We start from the raw sequence: 23981 nt of genomic DNA, 5'->3' as shown, positions 1-23981 counted from the left end.
TATTTATAATAATAATAATAATAATAATAATAATAATAATAATAATAATAATAATAATAATAATAATATGCAATGTACTTTGTTTTCTTCATTAAGATTTTGTGGAATGTGTCGACATCGTATTTACCAACCAAAGACTAAAGACAATAAGGATTCATAAAGATTATAAGCTTACAGCAACAAAGGAAACATAGTTTTCTTCATCACCAAGACAATCTTCTTGTTGCATCCGTCAAGTTTCCAAAGCTCTGAATTTTCTGCTCATAAATTGAAACTTTGACAACAATATTCAAGGCCCGAGCATCAATAATCGCAATTGTTGCTTCAATGGGATCCATCACTTCACCATCTTCATCCGCGTCTCCTGAAAAATTTCCCAGACCATCACTCGTATCAGTCTTGGTATCCTCTATAAGAACGGAGCCCGCTTATGGCATATATGCGGTATTTTCTTACAAAGCTCATATAGATGACCGTAACACTTCTTGTGTCATGGGTTGTTATGACCCCTCAACAAACATGTGGAGCCACGAGTCTTTTGTTCCTGGGATACCCGAGAACAGTGTTTTGAAAAACTTTGCAATGGTCTCGATTGGAACATCGATTTATATAGTTGGCGGTAGCGTATACAATGCTGAGGTGCGGTCACAAGTGTTACGTTACAATGTTGTCACTAAAGAATGGGCTACATGTGCGCCACTTATTACACCAAGGCACAATTTTGCATGCTCGGTTTGTGACAACAAGATCTACGTGGCGGGAGGTCAGACCACCTTGGACGGCGATAGGCGTGTCATCTGCTGAGGTTTATGACGTTCTACTCGACAAGTGGACGCCTTTGCCATATATGAGCACCGTCAGATATAAGTGTGTGGGTGTCACTTGGAAAGGAAAATTCTACGTTATTGGAGGTTTCACGAGGAACATAATGCCCTTTATGGACCGTTGTTCAGCTGAAGTGTATGACGTGGCAAACGACAAGTGGTGCCACGTCACGGGTATGTGGCAGCTAGACATACCCCCAAATCAGATTGTCGTAATAGATGACAAACTGATTAGTTCAGGAGACTGCCTTAATTTTTGGAAAGGTCAGATCGAGACATACGATCCTGACCTTAACATATGGTATCCTCTCAGAGGATCTATGAAGAAGAATTTGTTATCGTTTTCTTGCACACCAAGTGGGATGAACGAAGGACAAACTTCAGAGCCACTTGAACGAATATGCTTAACAATGGCATCTATCGGTAGTTACCTGTATTTCCTGGCCGGTTATAGAACCGCCGCAGACCAGTTCTCGTGTTGCACTATGTCATTGGTTCATAGGTTTGACACGTCAACAATGAGCAACCAATGGGAGACGTTTGAGCCGGTTCAAGTAGAGGGGGAGAGGGAGCTTTGCAGCCATTGCTGTGTCGTTCAACTTCCATAAGAGGGGTACTGTTTTAGTTAATGTTCTAATTTCTAAAGCATAATATAAAAATAAGTGTGGTGGAAAAAAATGGTAAACAAAATTGTCTTAATATAACAATACTAGCCAAATATGAGAGAGATATATGCGATGTCAACACCTCCTCTCAGTCGTTGGATGTCGTTTTTTTGTTTTGAATTTGTTAAAAAGTACTAATAGAATTTATACAATTTGAATGTGTTTTTCTATATGTATTTGTCAAGTTTCATATAATACAAAATAAGTTAGTAGTTGATTCCTTAAGATTTGATATAATACTCATAAGCCGTGTCACAGGTTAATTAGGCTAGACAAACGTAATGTGAAACCATGATGCGTGTCCTTTCTATTTCTTGCATCTCGTTTTATTCCTTTTAAGGTTTGCAAATATTATGATGTGCGTGAATAACCTCTTGTGTATCACCTTATGTTCGTATAGTGTTAGCATAACGTGCATTTAGCAATCAAATTTAATATAATATGTGGTTATTTAGTATTTTTTTTAATAAACCATATCAAAACACTAATTCATGTAAGTACGATGATCCAAAATATCATAGGTGTTTAAGATCATAAGATATATCATTGTGTATAATTGATTCGCAAGATCAATCACGCAAGTGATGTTGTGCAACGATATCACCTTAGGAGAAGGTCATATCATGAATTATCCTATTTAATTAATGCTTGCAAATTTTCATGACAATTAATAGATGGAAAATTATGGGACATATGCCCAGTTTATTTCTTGTTTGCAGGGTGTTAACTCATCGTCTTAAATTTTCTTAGCAGCCCATTGCAACTAATATTCATTTCTTATTGAGGTTCTCATAGTTCTTTTTTGTACTTCTTGAATGTCCTTAAATATTTCATCATACAAATGAAGTACATGTTGTATGCATTGGCCTGTATGTTTTCGCACCTTCTAATAGGTACACGACGTTTATAAGTTGTTTTGGATCTTATTATTATAACGACTAATATTGATAAAATAAGCAACACTTCCAGTGTACACTCGTTGTTTGTAATACATTTTATCCTGAGAGATATTGAGGAGTTTGAGAAAAGACCATAAATATCACTTTACTAAGAACTTTTATTTTGTCAAAATATGCTAGTAGAAACACATGTTAAAAGTGTTTACTTCGGGTCTGTACTTACAAATACCTCTTACTTTGGTGAAACATGCAATAATTCAAGCATTGTTGTGCTATTGAACCTTCAAATGAATAAGTTAACAGCAACGTCTATACGTGTTTAACACGCCATTAGCTGGCGAGGATGCTTGGCTTTTAATAATATAATATTCAACGTACATTTTGTTGGTTCCTACTTTGAAATGTAGTTACATTAGATTTGTGATTATAAGTTTATAACTAATATAGTATATGATGGTAAGAAGATGCATTTAATACTTATAATTGTTATTGGATTGCTTAACATTGTGTCGTCTTCATATATTGTAGTTCTCATAATTCCAACAATGTTTTATACCGTGTATAAGTAAAAGATGTAATGTAATGTCTGGTATTTCTTATATAACCTAACATTGAATCGTAGTTATGCATTACTGTTCTCAACATTTGTTTTACTAATTTTTCATAGTGAACTACATCAGTAAATATATTAATTTTTTTGCTACATGTTTTTTATGTCGCTTTCTTTTATGATCAACTAATTCTATAAATGTTACAAGTAATAACTGGTTTTTTATTTTATAAAAAAATTTATCCTTTAGAATACTTATATCATTTATAATTTATATGTGCACCAGTTTGACATATACGAATCGCACTAATATATAACTCTACATTTCTATCTCCATAAATATATATAATAAAAGTTAATGTTGTTGGAATCATAATTTTTTTAGAACGGCGACTTTCATGTGTTTAAACTACCCCACTCTACACATAATTTACCACATAAACACTTGTTATTGTCACTTAAATGTGATAAATAAGATAGTTACAAAAAAGGAACCTTCTAGCCCGAACCTAAACAATCAAGAGGAAAAGGAAATACAAACAAGTGTAATTCTCTTTCTCTATCCAAATACCTCATATTGAACAAACAAGAGAAAAAGGATATACAAACAAGTGTAATTCTCCTCTGTTCAATTTCCTCATATTATCTTTCTATCCAATTACCTCATGTTATCTTTCATACACCAAGTACAAGCGTTTATTTAGATTCTCTATTTAAAGCATCTTATATATTGAACGTACGTACACAAACATAAACAGATGAACATGTAAGAACTTTAATCCAACCTTTTCAAACATACAAGAAGTATATTATAAAAATACCATTAGTTAACACAAATAGTAAAATATACCACTAAGATTGATTTTTTTAAGCTCTGATAATACTTATGATTCGATACACAAACTCTAAATGTGTGTACGTATATTTCATCATCATGTCCATATAAACCAATCCTCCTGGTATATTTGTTTTTCTTTTTCTTTTCAATTTAAAAGGAGACTTATGCAAGTGCTTTGGGGTTTCTTTCTTCTAAGAAAATTGTGCCTACTAAAAGGCAATGGGTTGGTTTTAATAAACTTAACTAACTGGGCTTAGCGTAATGGGCCCATATTTGAAATGAAGGTCCAATCCAAGTATTTAAACGTCAAAATCCCTCAAAAGAAGAGAAAGGAAAGGAGGGTCTCAATCACGTGACCCACCAAGTGTTTTCACTTTTCATCAAGAGCATAAGCACGTGAGCCACAGGACCACCAAACTGACGCACACACAGTAATCGGTCAAACTTTTATGAATCTGTATGTAGCCAGCCCCACGATCAATTATACGTCCTAGTACGCACCCACAACAAACCACACATGTAATTATATAATAGTCCGGATGGGCTAAACAAGTTTGTGATAGAGCGGCCTTGCTTGCAACATAGGTGTTAAATTGTTGTTTAGTCCACATGTTTCAGTTAGGATCAAGGGTCTGTTAACGTGTTAAAACAAACCGTTTGTTAAGCTTAAACAATATGTTTCGAATTCACCAATACTTGGGGACTATATTATTACGAATACATAAACCGAAAATGAACGATTTTCAAACATTGTGATAAGACAACAATGATAGAAGATTGAACATAGGAGAAGGAAAATCACTTCATTTCATAGATCTAGTTAATTTCTCCCAAAACGCCAAAAACGAAGAGTTTTTAAAAACTCAAAAACCGAAATTTTGGTCTAAGCCTAGAACCAAACCGGATCGACCCATGTACACCCTTAAATTGGCTGGTGAATATGACCAAAACTGTAAAAAAGGAGGCGGTTGGATGATGAAGAGAGGGTGAGTGTTGTTTTCAGAGCTTTCAAAAGTTTTTTTTTCATCAATAAGGTTTGGTCATAGTTGTCGTTTTCATCTGCAAATGTAAAATGACAAAATGTCCCTAATTTAACGTTTAAAATAGATAGAGTTACAGATTTGGAGAAAATTAGAACAACCGGGAACACAAGGGTTAAATTCCAACAAAAAAAAAACTTTTGAACAAAATGACCAAACCTCATATACGACATTCAAAGTTTACTCTTTGTATAAATTAGTGATTTACCAGTGCATTGTTTGAGAAACTGGCCGGCAAAACTCGGGCGTTGCAACAACGAATTAATGTGAATTAAGTCGATAGTAGCTATGCTCGTTGTGGTATAACAACGTTAGTAAAACCAGAGCGTTAACTCGACGTAAATTTGGTCGGTTTTAGTAACGTTCGTTACGACCAGAATTAAAACAAAAATATATATACAACAATTAAGGTGGACCAATGGGGTAGCGTCGGTTAGTAAAACTCAGGCATTAGTAAAACCCAAGTGTTATCGGTCACTGGCATTGAGGGCGGCGAATCTACGTGAATTCAGTCGATTTCCGTCTTGTTTATTACCGTTTGAAACTAAAGAAAATCGCTTGTTTATATTCGTTAAGGTACCGAAACTGAAACAAAAAATATAACAATTGAGGTTGACCAATGGAGTGGCATCAGTCTGTAAAACTCGGGCGTTGGTCAAATCCAAACGTTGTCGGGCACAAGCGTTGAGGCAATAAGTTTAAGAGAATTCGACAAGTATATCACGTTCGTTATGGTACCATAACAAAAACAAAAAAGAAATTGGTGTTCAGTCTGTGATTTCGGTCAGTTTTCATCATTCTTTACGATATCAGAACTAACAAAAAAATTAGTAAATTGGTGTCCGGTCGGTTTCCATTACGTTCGTCACAGTAGCAGAAGTAAAACTTCTGTTACAGTATCAGAACTAAAACAAAAAAAATTGCGCTCGGTTAATTTCCATTACGTTCATTACCATATCGAAAGTAAAACATAACAAAAAAAAACAACAAATTGTGTGAACCAGTAAGGTGCCACTTGACCTAATCTAGGCTTTGCGGTACCATCATGTTTTAATCTTACTAGATAATAATAAAGTTAACAAGCATTAGTTTATTACCAAAAAGATAAATTTTATAGGGTTGTACTTAGACCGGCTATGTTGTATGGAACATCATGTTGGACCATTAAAAATACACAGACATGCAAGATTGAGGTAGAAGAGATGAGGGTGTTAAGGTGGATGCATGGGCAAATGAGGTGAGACCAGATAATAAATGAGTTTTTTAGGGAAAGATTAGGAGTTACAAGTGTATCAGATAAAATAAAGGAGGGGAGATTGAGATGGTTTGGATATGTGAAAGAAGACAGTCAACAACGCCAGCAGAGCAGTGAAACCTTTAACCGTGGAAGGGAGGAGTAGAGGTAGGCTCAAAATAACCTTGGATGAATGGATTAAGCAGGATGTGCTAGAGTTTCACCTTTCTGAGGACATGATTCAGGTTCATGATAGGGATTCGTGGAGACACGAGAATAATGTTAAGGATTTTTAAGGTATAGTACATTTTGTTCTTAACTTTGTGGTATAGACTTACTTTTCTTGGAGATGGATCAACTACAAATAAAAAATTTGTACTAAACGTGCGAATCAAGTAAGTAGACGATGGCAATTTCGCAATTAATCAACCACAACGATTTCTTCACGTAAATATGCAAAATCTGAATAATTGAAGTTTTGCCATTACAAAGCTTGATTAAAGGTTGCAATCGATTCAATGTGTACCTAGCTTGATTCAAAATTGAAACGTGTACAGAGCTTGATACAAAATCGATAATCAAACCTATAGATATATTGGTTCAGAGTCAATTAAACATGTTTAGAGCCTGATTCAATCGTGATTTACAAAGATTCAAAATCTGAGTAATTGAAGCTTTTGTGATTAAAGAATTTCATTCAATTGAAGGTCAAAATTGATTAAACGTGTAAAGAGCTTGATTCGAAATCGATCAAATGTGTAAAAAGCTTGTTCTAAGAAAAAGAAGAAGAAGATTTGTATTATAATTACACTTATTATAAAAATAAATACTCTTGTTATAAGAACTTACGAAAGTTGTTTTATATATAGAGTAATTATATCGTGTAACTGGAGTAATTATCATGTGTAAATATAATAATTATCTTTGTTATCATGGTTGCTTTATCAGTAGAGTAATTATTGTGTATAACTAGAGTAATTGTTGAAACAATTGACTTGTAATTAAAAAACCATGATAACAAAGATATTTACTCTATTTATATACTATAATTACTATAGGTACAAGAGATGATTAGTCTACAAATAAATTAATTATTATTATAAATTGTATAAGTAGTGTAATTATGTGCATAGCTAGAGTAATTGTTTTTGAGTATGTACTAGTTACTTGTGTTTTTGTATGGATTGAAATCGCATCATCATTCAGTAGTTTATTAAATTTTTATTCTCCATTAAATAGAGTAATTATATTTATAAGTAGAGTAATTACTTATGTAACTAGATTTTGATCCAACCCAAACATATAATTACACTAGAGTATACAACTATAATAAATTATTATATATCTAACATAATTATATAGCCATATACTAATCCAACCCAAGCATATAACAAGATTAATTAACGTAATTTATGTTACTCTAGTTATACTTAATAATTACTCTACTAGAATATCCATCATAATTTAAATCAAAATTACTCTAGTTTTAGAAAATAATTACACTATAGTCATAAAGGATACTACTAAAAACGAAACTCAAACGCAAAATCGTCAATATACCCTAGTTATTTCAATTAAACACTATACAATTGATTACGTTATGTTGCCCGTTGATTTCTTGTTTAATTTTGGTGGATTTTTGAAGAATTCATTCGTAGATATGAGATTCGCATCACGTTGCTTTTGTTTTTTTTAGGTCGGATTTGAGTGTCAATTTAATTACAAGTTTGTCACCGCTCTTTTTTCTAATTTCCTTCATTGCGCACATTTTGTGCCAAAAATTTAGTTTGTATGTTATCCCATCCCCTTCTTTTCTTTATATATTGTAACATTCATTACTTTTCAAACCCGAAAATCCGACCCGTTTCAAATTTTCGGTTTTTGTTTATAAATATACACATATATTATTCGATTCATGTATTTTACGTGTCATTCGATTTACGATCATCGTTCGTTCATTTTATATTGTTTTCGATCAATAAACGAAACTTCGGGATTTAAAGTGTTATACTAAAGTTGAACAAGTTGCGTTATCCGGGTATAATATAATGCATATTTAAAATTATAACTTTCAAAGTCCAAGGTCCAATTGTAAATATAAGTTAAATTCTTGTTTTAAAGTAAAATCAAAGATGAAGGGCCAGAATTGTAAATTAGATTTAAAATACAATATTTTAATAAAATAACTATTCCCAGCCGTCCCTTTCTCCCTCGATCACGCTTTTCCGGCAAGGGTCACCGTCCGGCGACGGTGGCGGTGGCCGGAACTTTAAACACCCATAAATCTCGCGGATTAACTCGATTGAACCATGTAACGGCTTTAGTCTTCAATATAAAAGAATAATCAACAGTTTAATTGCGTCAAGGTTACCATTAACATGCCCGTAATCATCGCTTAACAGGCGGCCATCTCGCAAAACCCAATTAATGAACATTTAATCATATTCGTTCAATTGACACTATATATAGATGCTAAAACTTGTACTAAACTCGTCTCACTCTTTGTATTCATCTAAGATACGCTCCAAAACCCGTAAATTATCCGTCAAAGTCAACTCCGGCCAACCGTCGTTCTATATCAATTCGTAACATTCAGAGGTAAACATTATATGTATTTGCATAGTTTCTAGCCACTAATTAAAACCCCTAAAACAATTATACCAAACATAGAACGGATTAACAGGTTTGAATCCTAGGATTTATAGGTTGAAGATGAATATAGTGATGTTAATATATATTATTTTGTTTATGTTTTAAAATCAATCAACAAACTAGGCCAGTTGGTTAGTGCTCCTGGGTATGAATAGAAGGAGAGTCAGGCCGTTTCTGATTTATTTTTTTTAAACCTTTTCTTATATATATATATTAATCAAATTAAATTATTAAAAATTATAATAAACCAAATAAAATCATTTTTTTCTAACTAAATAAATTTTTACCTTTTCCCATCTAAGAACCGAACTTTCACAAACGTCAACCCGTTAATTTAAATTCGTTCGTTATCTTTTATATCGTTAAACTTTAATTCTTTTATTTCAATTTGTTAAATTTATATTTCGACAAACGTAACCTATAACTTAAAATTGGTTAAGTTTATAATTAGTTAACCTTAATCCTTTTGATAGTTTATAATTCGTGAATCTTAATCCGTTAGCTTTTAAATCGTTAAACTTTAATTCGTTAACTATAATTCATTAGATTTACATTTGGTTAGTTTTAATCCAATAACTTACTTATTTGTTCGAGATAAAAATTATCAATCGAAACCCATACCATGTATTATTATAACTTTCATGTTGGTGTTAAAGTGATAACATTAAAATAATATAAACCGTTAAAATTATCGTTAAGCCTAAAAATAATATTAAATCCATGCCTTAAAATATTAAAAACTAAATAATATATTTCCAATAAAATTAGACAATAACTAACTTTAATAATCCCGTTAGTTGGTCTTTAAATATTCGTATTTATTTTATTTATAGCTCGAGGAGTTCCATCGTTTTGGATTCTTTAACGCATTTTCGATCGCTTCGGTTTCGTTATTGTGCTATCGGCTTTTATTACAAATTTATCTTCGCATTCGAGATGAGGTTCTCACAACCCCTTTTTAAACGTTTTCATATTTTGGGGTAGCATATGTATCCTATAAAACTTCAAGTATTTATGATTTCAATTACAAACTACAATTCACTATATGGACTTGTGTGTTACTTGATTACTTGCTCAGAATTACTTGCTCAGTGGTTGCCTCAATAAGTATGATCATACGCCCCCTTTGCACTCAGGTCCATTTGTATCGAGTGGAAAGGGCCTCATTATCCGAGTACGTTGGTTGTTACCAACTGGAAAGGACCTTACTTGTGCGATTACCCGAGTACGTTGGTTGATACCAACTGGAAAGGACTTTACTTGCTCGTTTATCACTTGTCCATGAATTGTATGATTTTTACGTATTATATCAAACTGTGGAAATCTCACCATCTATGTTCATAGCTGACTTTATTTTATACATATGTTACAGGTGTAAAGATACGAAGATGAAAGTTATAAGACACATAGCATGCTTATAGGATATTCAAAGAACAACTTATCATGTTTATTTGTTTGTTACAACTTGTATTCTTTGATAAACTTGTGTTACATGAAGATTTAAATGAAATAATGTTATTATGGTCACTTAATAGTGTCACGTGTGTTTGAGCAATCTGTACGTCACACTCAGGCGTTTCCGCTTTAGCCGGGGTGTTACATATGTACCCTTAGGTTACCTTTTTATGTGTGTTTATCGCTATATTTGGTTTGAAACTGTTTGTTATTAGTGCTATAGGTCTTTTTGAAAACAGTCTCTATCCCTAAGGTTAAAAGAAAAGTTTGTCTGAATCCCACCATCCTCAGACCCTACTAATAGTTTTATAATTTATGAGATTTTTTTTAACAACGACGACTTTCTTTTGTGTTAGGCAACCACTCTCTAATTTAGAGAGTCTTGTTGCCCACTTTAACAGACTATATTATCTTTATAATTTACGAGATATAAGGGGTGTTTGGGTGAGCTTCTGAAAAGTGCTTAATTTCTTTCTAAAAAGCAAAAACAGTTTGTAAAAGTTTTATTTTATAGCTTTTCAACGCACATCAATTTATGTTTACCAAACAGCTTTTGCTTTTTAAAAAGCAAATAAGCAAGTAAGCACTTTTCAGAAGATCACATAAACAACCTTTTACTATGGTTTTTTCGGCTATGTTGGGGGGGGGGTACAAATTGGGAGCGATTTTTTACACGTGACTCCACGTCAGAAAAGGAGTAATTTTTATTTTAGGGGTGTAATAGTTTTGTAGCCCTATCATTTTTATACACACACACACACACACACAGAGGGCGGCCCAATAATATTGTTGGACCAAGCTAGGGCTTGCTGTCCCCAAAAACATAAGGCCCTAATTTATTATTAACTATTTTTATATATAGAGAAACATTTATTAATAATGTGTAATTGATAAATGACGTAGTCTTAAATGCTGGCCTAGTGTTTACCTACTGATATATTGATAAATATATAGAATTTCCGTGTATATTTTATTTAATATTTTATTAGTTTTGCGCGGTTTTATCCAAGATTTGTATACTACTAACATATTTGTATATTTTAAGTTCCGGGACTTGTTCGTAGCGAAGAAGGGTGAAAAACAAGCAAAAACAAGCCAAATCGGAGAACCAGAGGACCAGGAAACGAACCAGACCAAACCCTGCTGATACATGATTCGAAGTCTCAGTCTTTATAATGTATTATTATACTAGTTTAATGTATCAAGGGCAATTTGGTAATTAATGTAAACTGCTCATTCGCCTAAATGTAAGGCACATTCGTTAACTCTTAACGAATTGGCTTCTAAGGCTTTGGTCAAATCAGCCTCTTTCTGACCGGTTTGTTTCCGAGCGGCTTAAGAGTGGCATTCTGTTGTTCACACACCCCTTTCCAAGCTTTGGCAGTAGCAACTTGCTTCTCTATAGCAGTCAAGAGCCTTCTCAGCATCTGCATGCTTCCACTTGGCAGCGTTAGCTTCTTGGCGGTATTTATCAGTTTCTTCATGAAGGGTTTTCATTTCATTCTTCATCGATCTCCATTCCTCTCCCATTGACATCCATTCTCGATAAATTTCTTGGCTAGAGGAAACGATGTTAGCAAGGTTGTAATTGAAGCCATCAACCAAGTCAAAGCAGGGACGACCGCATTGAAAAGTGCGTTCAGCAGGTGGTATGCCGAATACCAAAAACTCACGACAAGCATCCATACTGGTAAAACGTGAACCTTGAACTAAATTCCAGCATGGTCAGTGGACGAACGAGTCTTCTTGAGGATTTGAGCGGCCGTAGAAATCAGCATCTGTTGCCCGTGAAGATCCTCCTTCGCCTTCTTGAAGTAGCGAGGAGGAGTGTGGCGGTTGGTCCTCTTGGAATTGTGGGTCAAACTGAGAAAATTGTTCACCATCTGCCCTTGAAGGATTTGGTTTGACAGATTTTCCCTTGCCAAGCAAAGGATCAGCTTGCGGGACCACCTTGGGCGGAGGAGAGGGTTCTCGATGGACGATTGTCTTAGAGGCACCTTATGTAGTTTTCTTGGTAAGACATGTCATAAACTAAAGGAGAATGTATAACAGCCAGGAAAGAGAGTTTGAATAAACTACGAGAAACCGTACTTTTGGGTGCTCCCGCCACCTTTTTTATCCATTCACTAAGGCGAACTTTCTTTGGCTTAGCCTTCGAGACATGCGTTACAGCAGGTTGTTCCACTTGCGGGCCAATTTCTCGTTCGCTTGAACCTCGTCGTCAAGACTAATAACTTCTAGCCAACCCCCTTTACGGTCTGGGTTGGCACCTCCAACAGTACTCTGCTTCACAGTCCTACTGCCACTAGGTTTGGAGCGATGTTTCCTTTTTCGGGTTATATCTGCAATTACACGCAGAACACCGGAAAATTCAGTGGGAGATGACACTTCTTCGTGGGACGACGATTCCTCGCTAGACAAAAAAAAGTACAATCACCCCGTCAGAATTATGGGCGGTGACAGGACGAGGGTTCAGATCATACTCACCTATTGAAGAAAAAGTCTCTGTCACCACAGTTTTCGCACGGAGAGCTTGCTGGAACAAAAAATTGTCTCGCGTCTTGTCTAAGATGGGGAGAGCCTTAGGATCTCCGGAACAACACTTCATGCTGCCCGGGACACCATCCAGAAGAGTATAAAAAACAGTTCCCTCCGCTGAAATGATAACTAAGAAATTAGAACAATATCCAGAAAAATCACAATAACAATTGAGTGCACTTACATCCATCAGCCTTGGCATAATAAGGCTTAAAGTCAGGAAACGGCCACAGATGACTCATCCCCATGAGCACAAGTGTAGATTCCAGCATAAGATGCATAGGACTTGGTATACGAGTTAATGTAATAAACCAAGGTTGATCAATGTAAGTAGCAACGTGCAAGTGAGGAAGTTTCTCAGACATGGGGCGGGTGACCATCTTAATCGGGATCACATCTTCATGAATTCATAAAAACTTTGTCCATCCATCATGGGCGCTTCGTGGCGGTTCAGTCCCTATTACGCCTTTTCCAATAGAAGTACAATTACACCAACTACCGTGTCATTGCAACTTGTAAAAAACCAAAAACTTGTCGACTGTCAGAACGATGCCTTGATATCTATAGCAACACTCAGAGTGACAAACCCTCATTAAACCGAAAGGGTGCATCTAGGACAGGTGAATACCATTCATAGTTAAAAGGTTTCCCAAAAACTTGGTAATCGGCTGGCGAAGGTTGCTGGTAGTAAAATCTTTGGCGTATAACGCCATCTTCCCTTTTGGAGGTTTATCGACGATGGAACCAGCAACAGGGAGCTCCGGTTCCCATTCAGGGGCAAGCCCATAACCATTGATGTTGTCCAGATAATCCTTTCTTTCCAATTTATCGGAATAAGATCCACAGTCGGAAAAGGATCTTCCTCTCACCACCAGCCATGAGAAAATCAAAAAGAGATTTGTTAAAACGAGCTATGGTGATGGATTTAGGGTTCGATTCGATGGCACGTAGTAAATCCGGAGAGGAAAGAAAATATTAGAGAAGATGAAGGAATAAGCAAACGTATGAAACAAATCAAGGGTTTCTCCTATTTATACCCATCGCAGTTATTGCGATGAGAATGTGTACAGAGGATAGAGGAAACGACGACCCAACGAGTTATCGCCATGTCAGGGGGAAAAGCGAAAAAGCGAAGGGGCAGTTTTTAAACAAGTCGTCAAACATCTGCAAAAGACCTCAGAATAGACGCCTGACACCTTCAGATCAGACCCGTCACATCTTAGGCTCCATGCTTATCCTAATCCTCCGATTAAATCATAATCAAAAAATTATCTAAGGAGACATTCAGAGGCAACTTCACTCCAGGGAAACTGTAAGTCAAAAATTCCATCCGCGTGAATACATCACGGAAGAAACAATGGACTGGGGGACTTATAGAGGTAGGGTCAGGAAAAGGCCCAAATAACCCTTATCCCATTTAACGTTTTCGTGGGTCACTCATATACACCCGCATGAGTTGTCCGCCAAGAAACAGAAAGTTAAAATGTTCTTCTAGAAGCCGCAAAAGCCATCCGCAAGAAAAAGGACATAGGTCTTGGTAGGCTGCGAGATGCATCCGAGGGTGGAAGAGTAAATAGTTGCAAGATAATCCTTCTAGAAGCTCACAGAAGATACCTGCGGGCAAAAGGAAGGACGACTTCACATTTGCAAGGGGAAACAGTTGATATTCAAAAGATTCCTTGTCAATGACATTTACCTCCTCAACAAAGAGCATGTGATAGTTTAACCAATGAAAGGGAGACAGCTAGACATTCTCCAATGGCCCAACACATGGTTACTTCCTATCAGAATGGGCCACGTGTCTCATGTCGTAGGGTGATTGCGAGAAGACCCCACATCTTGTCCTTCTCATAACGAGCTCATGACGATTTGTTTTGCAGGATACAAACTCGGATTTTGCTTGAATGCTAACCTATTATAACCCAATTCTATCCTTTACTCTTCACCCGGTGGAAATATATATCTAATTCTTGTATGGATTAGACCTGTGTTTCTTCACATATACAATAAAATGAGTAGTTTTTTTATTTCAAAAATAAATAAAAATAAAATAAAGAAAGCTTTCTAGTTTTTCTATTTTTTTTAATAAGTTTTTTAAAGTGTGAATTGATTTGGGGGTTGTTGATTGATTAAATAACAAAATAATTAAGGTGGAGTATATTTCGATTCCCCAATTGAAAATAGTTAATCTAGGAGCTGTTTTCTTTTTTATGGAGCTATTATTATGAGAGCAGTATTGTTTTTTTCTTTTTAAATAGCTATTTTTTTTCAACACCATGTTTCAATAACACCTGAACTAATAAGGAATAATCATTTATTTAGGTAGTGTTTGGTATGCAGGAATGAAATGCGGAATGAAATGATCCATTGTGAGGGAAAGAAGAAAAGTGTGTTTGGTTTACCAAAGGAATGGAATGACCCAATACCTAGTTCATTCCATTCCCTCTAAAACACCCCAATTTCATTCCATCCATACCCCATGTTTTATTTTTCATTCCATTCCCTCTTTCACCCTACATCACTTTCACCACCCTTCCACCACCACCACCACCCACCACCACCACCGCCTCCACCAACCACCACCATTGCCGTCCACCGCCGCCCCCGTTCCTCACCACCACCACCTGCCGCCCACTACCCACCGTTACCGCTACCCACCATCGCCGCCCATCACCGCCTGCCACCTCCACCGTTACCGCCACCACCCACTCCCAACACCACCACTACTACCCACCACCAACCACCACCATCTCCCGTCGCCCACCACCACCAGCCACCACCAACCACCATCACCGCCCACCAATGTGACGACCGCCACCTACCTCTCACCACCACCGCCACTCACTACTATTTTAATTTTATTTTTTTATTATTTTCCTACCTACCAAACACTGCAACGTCATAATTAATTTCATTCCCATATGATAACCAAACATTTCATTGGAATGGTAATAACTCATTCCATTTTTTTTGTCTATTCCATTACCACGTTCATTCCATTCCGCCGTCCATTCCATTACCTCATACCAAACAGACCCTTAATAATTGTATGAGACCTCCATTGTTATCTTACCCTTATTTTTTCCGAACCCTAAACTTTTATAAACAGCTGGTAAAAACAGCGAACAAGCCCTATAAGCCGGAGGAGATCCGCCAACCCACTAAACCAAACCCATACATAAATTTAAAATTACACCAATCTAACGATTTCCTTTTAGATTTATGTTTATACTAATTATACTAAAAGAAACCTAACGATTTGATCTACCCAATAATCTCTTTTATTTTCACCTCTTTCGTCTTGAAAACTTTTTTCATTTCTCGCTTTCCATATACTCCAGCATGCTATAATCACTATCACGAAAAACAGCTCCTTTTCTCTATGCCCTAACCCAACGATTTATACGAATTAAAAACGTCTCTCCCCGATGAATCAAATATAAGTGGAACCTTACACCTACGGCTAATATTCTATCAAAATGAATTTATTATGATACTATCATAATTAATAATATTAAAACAACTATTTTAAACACACCTTTGGACAATATTATCCACACCCTCAGAAAAACACACACACACAGTCTCACCCAAATCCCAAATCTCTCTTTTTCTACCTTCATCTGTAAAGTTTCACGCTTTCACCTGCTCTCCATCTTCAACCTCAACCTTGTGATTCATCTTTATTTGCAGACACCAAACCCTCCCTCATAACACGCTTTCATCATAATGCCATTCAAACCCAATCTTTCACCAAATTAACAATCTTTGTGTCTCTTTGTTAACTCTTTCTTGATGGGTCGAGATGATTTTCACCAATGGGGTTACTTGTCACCAACTGAGCCACCATCATTGTACTCACAAGATCAGAGAGATGCAAATTGGAGGCATTTTGATAAGTCTGTAAATGCAATCTCTTTTGGGTTTGTGGCCACTGCAATTTTGATCTCCATGTTTCTTGTTATGGCTATTTTTGAGAGGTTTTTGAGAACCACTTCGCCGGTGCTGTCTCCCGCCGCCGGCGGTGGTGGTGGTGGCCGGAATGCTGCCGGAGATGGTGATTCTCAGATGGGTTTTAGTTCTAAACTTCATCACTCATCCCTCAAGGTTAGTTTTTTATTTTTGTTATTTTTTGAAGAAATTTGCATCATTTATTTAATTTCTTGATTTTTCCATTTGGTGTCAGCATTTTGCTATATAAAATTACTTATAATAATTGGGCCTAATCCCAATTTAAGTGAGAAAACAAAGTCTGTTTTTTTTTTTTGCTAATTTATCTATTTTTAAGAAAATTTCATGACATTAACCTACTCATTAATTAAACAATAATTTAAGAAATATTTTGGGAAAAATGACAATTTTATTACTTGACAAATAGGTAATTCTAGCTTAAACAAGTGCCTAAAAAGTTGGAACTAATTATTTAATATTCATTTTATGTCACCAGACAATCAAAAACTAGAAAGAAATGGCATCATAAGTCATTATTGTAACAAGACAAATGGAGTAATGACTCTTGGTCATAAGTCTTGACTGCAATAAACTTTAACTGTAACAATATACACTATTTAGGCATTTAATTATTTATAAACTGGATGAAAATGATTTGTTGGTACAAATTTAATTCCTTTTTTGTAGGGTTTCGATGCTTTTTTGAAAAGTTTGTGTTGTTCCATTTGATTTACTTCTTTAAGGCAACAACAAATTTTCTTTTATAGATTTATGATGGGAAAAAGAGAGGATTGAGAGCATGTCATGGCCCTCTTTGTCAAGACAATCCCATGCCTTTTTTTTTGTCTCTTGTTTTTCTAACTACTAAGTTATATCATGGGCCCTTTGTTCAATCCTCTTATCTGTTGTTTCTATATTTATGGCAAAATATATTGGAGTTTGACTCATTTTGATTTGGCTTTCTATGTAACAAAACTAGTGTTGAGCCTAGCTAGTGAAAAAACCAGGTCAGTTAAGGTACTTGTCAACTAGATTATTCTAACTAAGGATGGTAATGCGTTGGGTTTCTGACAGGTTTAGGGAGTCCTAAGCCCATACCTTATTTTAAAAGTTTGTATGATACCCAACTCAAACCCATCGAATATTTGAATATCTGTCAGGTAATTTCTGTTAGGTATTGAGCAAATTTCCAGGTTTTAGGTATATTATATGGGGAAAGTGAATACGGTGCTGTTAGCCGTCTAAGCTTACACGCAAAACCCATCAAAACTACGTAGTTTTGATTAAAATTCCCTAAAATCAATTAAACAACTTCATAAATCACGCCCCTAATTTGCTCGTATTATCCTTCTCTGCTTGTTGACACTTAAGTTCATGAAATCACTTCCTTGTCCATTCATAGTTGAAATTAATTTTATGGTGACTCTGTATTTATTCATCAAAGTTTGGTTTATTTATTTGGACACTCTTCGCTAATCTCTGTTGACACAAGTTTAGATTCTATATAGTTAATAGCAACTGTTTATTCAATTGATAATAATTAATTTGATGGTAATCGTTTGGAAAACTTTATGTGCTGTTGAAATTAATTTGCTGGAAGACTTGTGTCATACCTTATTCTCAGATTTGGTAGTGGTCTTAGCAAAAGATTCAAGGTTTGGCATTCAGTTCAGATTTTGAAGTATTGAACTAAAGTTCTAGATTTGAAATCCAAAATCAAATTAATTTCCTATGCATATAAAAACTTTCTTTTGGATTGGACTTATACTATATAACCGGATATTTGAAATTACAAATTCTTGTGTTTATCTATGTGATCAAACTGAGGATTGAAGAAGAAGATGCTTATCAACAAACATGTACAAAATTAGGGGATTAATTTTATGAAGTGGTTAATTAATTGGGTTTAGAAATTTTAATCAAAACTACGTAGTTTTGATGGGTTTTGCGTGTAAGCTTAGACGACTAACAGCACCGTATTCACTTCCCCCATATTATATTTACCGTATATACTTAAAAGAAATTGAGTATGTTATATACCATATACACTTAAAATATACCGGGTTGGTAGAAACTAGAAATATAATCGGGTGTATTATATGTCGTGTGTCTTTATAATAAACAAATAGAAAAGAAAATCATGTCGGGTATATAATCAGATTAACGGGTATATGTTATAGGTTAATTGGGTCAGCTAAAAGGGTATATCATAAAATCCCACAACTATCACAAACCCACGAAAAGTTTCATAAGCAATCCTGTACCCAAGTACCCAACCCTATGCCCGTCACAAATGTTTCTAGTTTCGGGGTGTTCGCATCAGATTCTGGTTTCATTAGCATCCATAATTCTAGGTGTCTAGCCATATTGTTCTAAAAAGGTATCAATTTGGCTCAGGCATAACGGGTTCGTATTGTTTTTTTTTTTTTTTTTGTTTAAGTATGGGGTGGGTGGTTGGGTGTGGGGATGGGGTGGTGTTTAATGTATTGTGCATTGGGTTTGATTAATCTTATGATCATGTGGATGCTCCCTCTTTATTGTATTTTGTTGACAAGGATAGTTGAATCATGGCCTCATATGTCCAAGAAAGAAACTGCTAGCTGGTTTATTGGTCCCAACTCTCTTATTGTCACATTAACTTGTGCTATATTAATTCCTTGTGGGCTCATGTTTCTTTACTAAAATAAAAGGGCACATTCTTTTATTCATGGCTGATAATTCACTCAAAGATACACACTAATATCATGATTCGTGTGACTTATCGTGATTGCATTATGTAATAATAATATTCTAAAGTATTATCTCGGGTGGATAAATTTCTAGGCACTTATGTACGATTTAATATTTTGAATATATGCATAAATCTAGCTCTGCTTGTGGTGCGCACATATGATGTATATATGTGTGAACCCTCGGGTGGGCAAAAGTGAAATTGCACTAATTTTGACGTTATTTTACTAATCTCGTGAAAATAACGTTAAAAGTGACGGACGGTTAATCAGGCATCATGTAGTGGCGTTGATAGCCGAAAGACAAGGGTACATGCACCGATCAGCCGGTCCCGATGATTGAGTGCTATGTGCCTTATGTCCAAGGCTTGATGCAAAACTACTATCGAGCCGGGGGTCTCACCGGAAGCAGCCTCTCTATCCTTATGGGGTAGAGGTAAGGCTGTCTACATCTTACCCTCCTCAGACCCTACCATAGCTTTGCTATTGGTGGGATATACTGAGTACGATGATGATGATGAATATATGCATAAATCAATAAATTTGTCTTGTTGACACATTTTGATATTATTATTATTATTATTATACGATTATCAATTTGTCGGGATCCGATTAAACCGACATAAGCCGTATTTTAAGGAGCCGAATGAATCAAGGCATGATTTTGTGTGAATATATTTTCAACACTTTTTGTATTTATCCTCGTAAAATATACTAGGGATTCTCTATCTTAGTGGCTACCAAATTGTTTGTCGTTTATACCTTAACTTACGCTAAACTAGACTAAAACTAATTCATGGTTATTACATTAATCATCGATAATAGAATTTGTTTTTTGAAAATAGTGCTCGCTTTTTATTAGAAAAATGTTAGTTTTGAGTGCCAAGAAAAGGTTATGTATGATTAATATGATATACGTAAGTACAATGTATAAAAGGCATCATAATCGCATAAATATTTATACGTTTTGTTACCGGTACGCATTATTAATTTATTTATATTATTAGTTAATAGCTATCATAGTTGTTTAATAAAATTTGGTAATATTTATTCTTTTAGATACCAGAAAATGCTAGAGAGGTTTCAGTGTTGATGCCCGGAGAAGATATACCGACTTTCATTGCTCAACCGGCTCCAGTTCCATGTCCATCCGAGCGTGTTCCATGGATGGATGACCCACGTATCTCGTATCCAAAGCTTACATTAAATTCAACCTCTCAATCAACATACCATGGTATGTCGTAGGTCAAAGTCAAATTCATATTGGAGGATTCATTCCATGGCTGATAGTTAATTGGGTATAGCCCTAATATTAATGGGTTTGATTTTGTATATATATTGTTAGTCCAAAAATATGTCCCTAGACTGTATGCTAATCTTCATTTTAAATTTGCTTCAATGGTTATTTAAGGGATTCCATTCTAACCGTAAGTATGAAAGACATTTTCTTTTAAGCTTGGATTCTAATATTATTGGGCATGTGTAGCATTCTATAATTTGTTTTGAAGTATGAGCTAGTTAGGATATACTTATATTGCATGTTGTATGTGTCAACCTTCCAACACATTATATTTACATATTGTACCCAAGTTCCATTTAGTTATAAATGATACCACACACGCGTTGACACTTTACAAATGATACATCACATCTTTCATTTAGTTATACAATTAACCCTACAATTTTTTTAATATGATAATTAACAAATATTGTCACCCTCAAGTTTTGTTATTTACACAATTAACTCTACAACTTTTAAATATGATAACCTTCAAGTCTCATTAAGTTATACAAGCAAACCCACAAATCTTTTAATATGGTACAGACCGATACCATAGCGAACCACACCAATACGGACTTCATCCCGCAAGTCTTTTAATATGGTAACGTGCGAGTTTAAAGCAACTTGTTAGGGTGTAAAATTGCATTGGCCTAGAAGCCCAACGTCGTAATTGCTACGAAAGAAAGTTTAATGGGCTTAAGAAGTGTACATAAATTTGATCTATTTTTATAATTCTGTTGAAGTCGGTTAAAAGCCCAATATTGTAAAATGCTTCTAAGAAAAGTTCAATGGGCTTTAGATAATTACATAATATATGTTCTCCTTTTTCTATAATTCTGTTGTAGTGGGCTAAAAGCCCAATACTGAGTTTAAACCAGATTTTATCACCTAAGTTTTATACTCTATTGACTATTGAGTAGGAATCTGGACTCTAAGTAAACTTTTATTACTATTAACTAGATTTTATCTACCCGTTGTTTTACATTATTCGTTTTTAATATTTATATATGTATATTTGGATTTTAATTTTATTTATTGTAAGAAAGTTAATAATTAATATACTTGAGGTTTGATGATAAAATGATTTCACAAATAAATGATATGTTATAATCTGGTTTAAAAGCTATCTGAGTTTGGTGATATCTATTACCCGTTTATTTTCTTTATTATAAAATTATTTCTTAATTATAAATAATATCTTTTTTTTTAAATAAAATAGGATATTAATTTTTAGTATATCCTTATTTTATATGATTTTCATATCAAATATTTTATGAGATTAATTTTTAATATAATGAGATGTTATAACCCGTCTAAGAGCTATCTGGGTTTGGTGAGACCTTTTCCTGTGAATTCGGATCAAATGCGTGAGAAACCTTCATTTACAAATAAAGCAATCTGATGGCTTAAGAGAATAGTTGTTTTACATTTTTCGTTTTTTAATATTTATTTTTTTGGATTTTAATTTTCTTTATTGTAAGAAAGTTAATATACTTAGGGTTTGATGATAAAACGGTTTCATAAATAAATGATATGTTATAACCTGTTTAAAAGCTATCTGGATTTGGTGACCCATGATCCGCTTATGTTTTTTACTATAAAATTGTTTATTAATTATAAATAATATCTTTTTCTTTTTAAATTAGATATTAAATTTTAGTATATCCCTATTTTATAGGATTTTTAATCAAATAATTGGTAAGATTAATTTTTAATTTAATGAGATGTTATAACCCGTTTAAGAGCTATCTGATTTTGGTAAGATCCATATCCATGAATTTGGGTTAAATCAATGAGAGGCATCCATTTAAAAATCAAGCAATCTGGTGACTTTCATAAAAGGGGGGAGCGACCACATTGCGACACTTAGGATTTTATGGGTTTCGTTTATATATATTATAGATGTAAAAGATATATTTGGAAAGCACAATAACTTAAACAAAGCATGTAACTATAAGTACGCAAATGAAAGCAAAACAACCTATAACTAGTTTACACTAGAGGTGCACGAACTGGTTTAAAACTCAAAACCGGTTTGGGTTAAAACCGGTTTGGTTTGGTCAACAAAAAGTCAAAACCGATTTATGATCGGTTTCGGTTCGGGTTGAAACCGGTTTCTTACCATGTAAGTATGTAACAATTGGTTTGGGTTCGGGTTTTTGGCCGGTTTCGGTTCGGTTAAATAGTTTGGAACCGGTTTTGGTGGAGAAAAATACAAACCGGTTCTGAACCTACAGGTTCAGTCGGTTCCAAACCGGTTTCTACATTATCGGTTTCAAAACGGTTCGGTTTCAATTCCGTTTTCGGGTCGGTTCGATTAACCGGTTTATTTGCCCACCTTTAGTTTACACAGTATCTCCAAATTTGAAGGGAGGATAGTGCTATTGTCTTTTACTAGGTTATTGACCTACACGGGAAAAAAAAAGGCCAATAAACACATATATAATTTAAATGACAATATATTTTTTAATATTTTTGTTGAGACGGAAACATAATTTATAATTGTAAAGGTTATTCAAACTAAAACATGATATTGAAAGAAGTATGCATAAGAAAAATGAAACATGATATAGCAATTTATTATGTTCACTAACCCGACCTGACTCACCCCTGAATATCTGACCACCGAAAAAAGCTATGGGTAAAGTATTTCTGGGTCTGACTCTGTGCTTGCTTCTTCAATAAGTTTTTAAGTCTGGCTTATATATACGGTGAAAACACTTAGTTGGCCTTTTGGTCCAATGACATGGAGGTGATTGTTAAGGTTTCAAAACTAATGGTCTATTGTTCAAAGCTCTCAAGTTCGAAACCTGACTCAAGAGGGTTTTACCACAATGATGGGCTTACTCCTCAATGGTGTTCCTACGTAAGTCAGGCTTGGAGTGTCAAAACAAGTGCGGTTATCATTCGTCTCAGGAAGACTCACTAGGGTATTGAAGGTACTCCGAATGTTAAAAAAAAAGTTTGAAGTTTTTACCGTTAAGCAAAGCCAACCCTTCTGGTTTGAATATGTTGGTTTCGGTAACATGTGTTTGTATGACAAGTTCAATCAATTACAAAACATGTCAATATGGTTGCAAAAATTTAGGGGGTGTTCGTTTTTTCAGAAAATGTCAACAGAATGTTTGTTTTTTGGAAGACATTTCATCAAAAATTGTATATGCCCTCTTATTGCTACAGACATGGACCGACCACTTCTAAAGTCTTCCACCCTTTTCTCATATCTCAAACCCTAGAAATATTTTACACTCCACTCTCTCACCTCCCCCCCCGGCACCGCCGCCGCATCCCCATCACCACCGCCGGTCTCCCCCCTGCACTGCC

General features: G+C 34.9%; 2 protein-coding genes across 2 annotated transcripts; both read left to right on the top strand.

The window, feature by feature from the left end:
• The first annotated feature begins 928 nt into the window (after positions 1 to 928).
• LOC143549366 (uncharacterized) lies at positions 929 to 1432 on the top strand. The gene has a single exon (XM_077040271.1). The coding sequence runs from the start codon at positions 929 to 931 to the stop codon at positions 1430 to 1432; it is 504 nt and encodes a 167-aa protein (XP_076896386.1).
• Positions 1433 to 16472: 15040 nt separating this feature from the next.
• Positions 16473 to 20625, top strand: LOC143549371 (uncharacterized). The gene is made up of 2 exons (XM_077040275.1): positions 16473 to 16802; positions 20435 to 20625. The coding sequence occupies exons 1-2, from the start codon at positions 16491 to 16493 to the stop codon at positions 20618 to 20620; spliced, it is 498 nt and encodes a 165-aa protein (XP_076896390.1). The 5' UTR covers positions 16473 to 16490; the 3' UTR covers positions 20621 to 20625.
• The last annotated feature ends 3356 nt before the right edge of the window (positions 20626 to 23981 follow it).

This window comes from Bidens hawaiensis, unplaced genomic scaffold, assembly GCF_021521415.1.
Source record: "Bidens hawaiensis isolate Kalapana, Puna unplaced genomic scaffold, B.hawaiensis_p1.1 tig00015551_1, whole genome shotgun sequence".
In the NCBI taxonomy this organism is placed as follows: domain Eukaryota; kingdom Viridiplantae; phylum Streptophyta; class Magnoliopsida; order Asterales; family Asteraceae; genus Bidens; species Bidens hawaiensis.
This window is presented reverse-complemented; position numbering and strand designations above follow the sequence as displayed.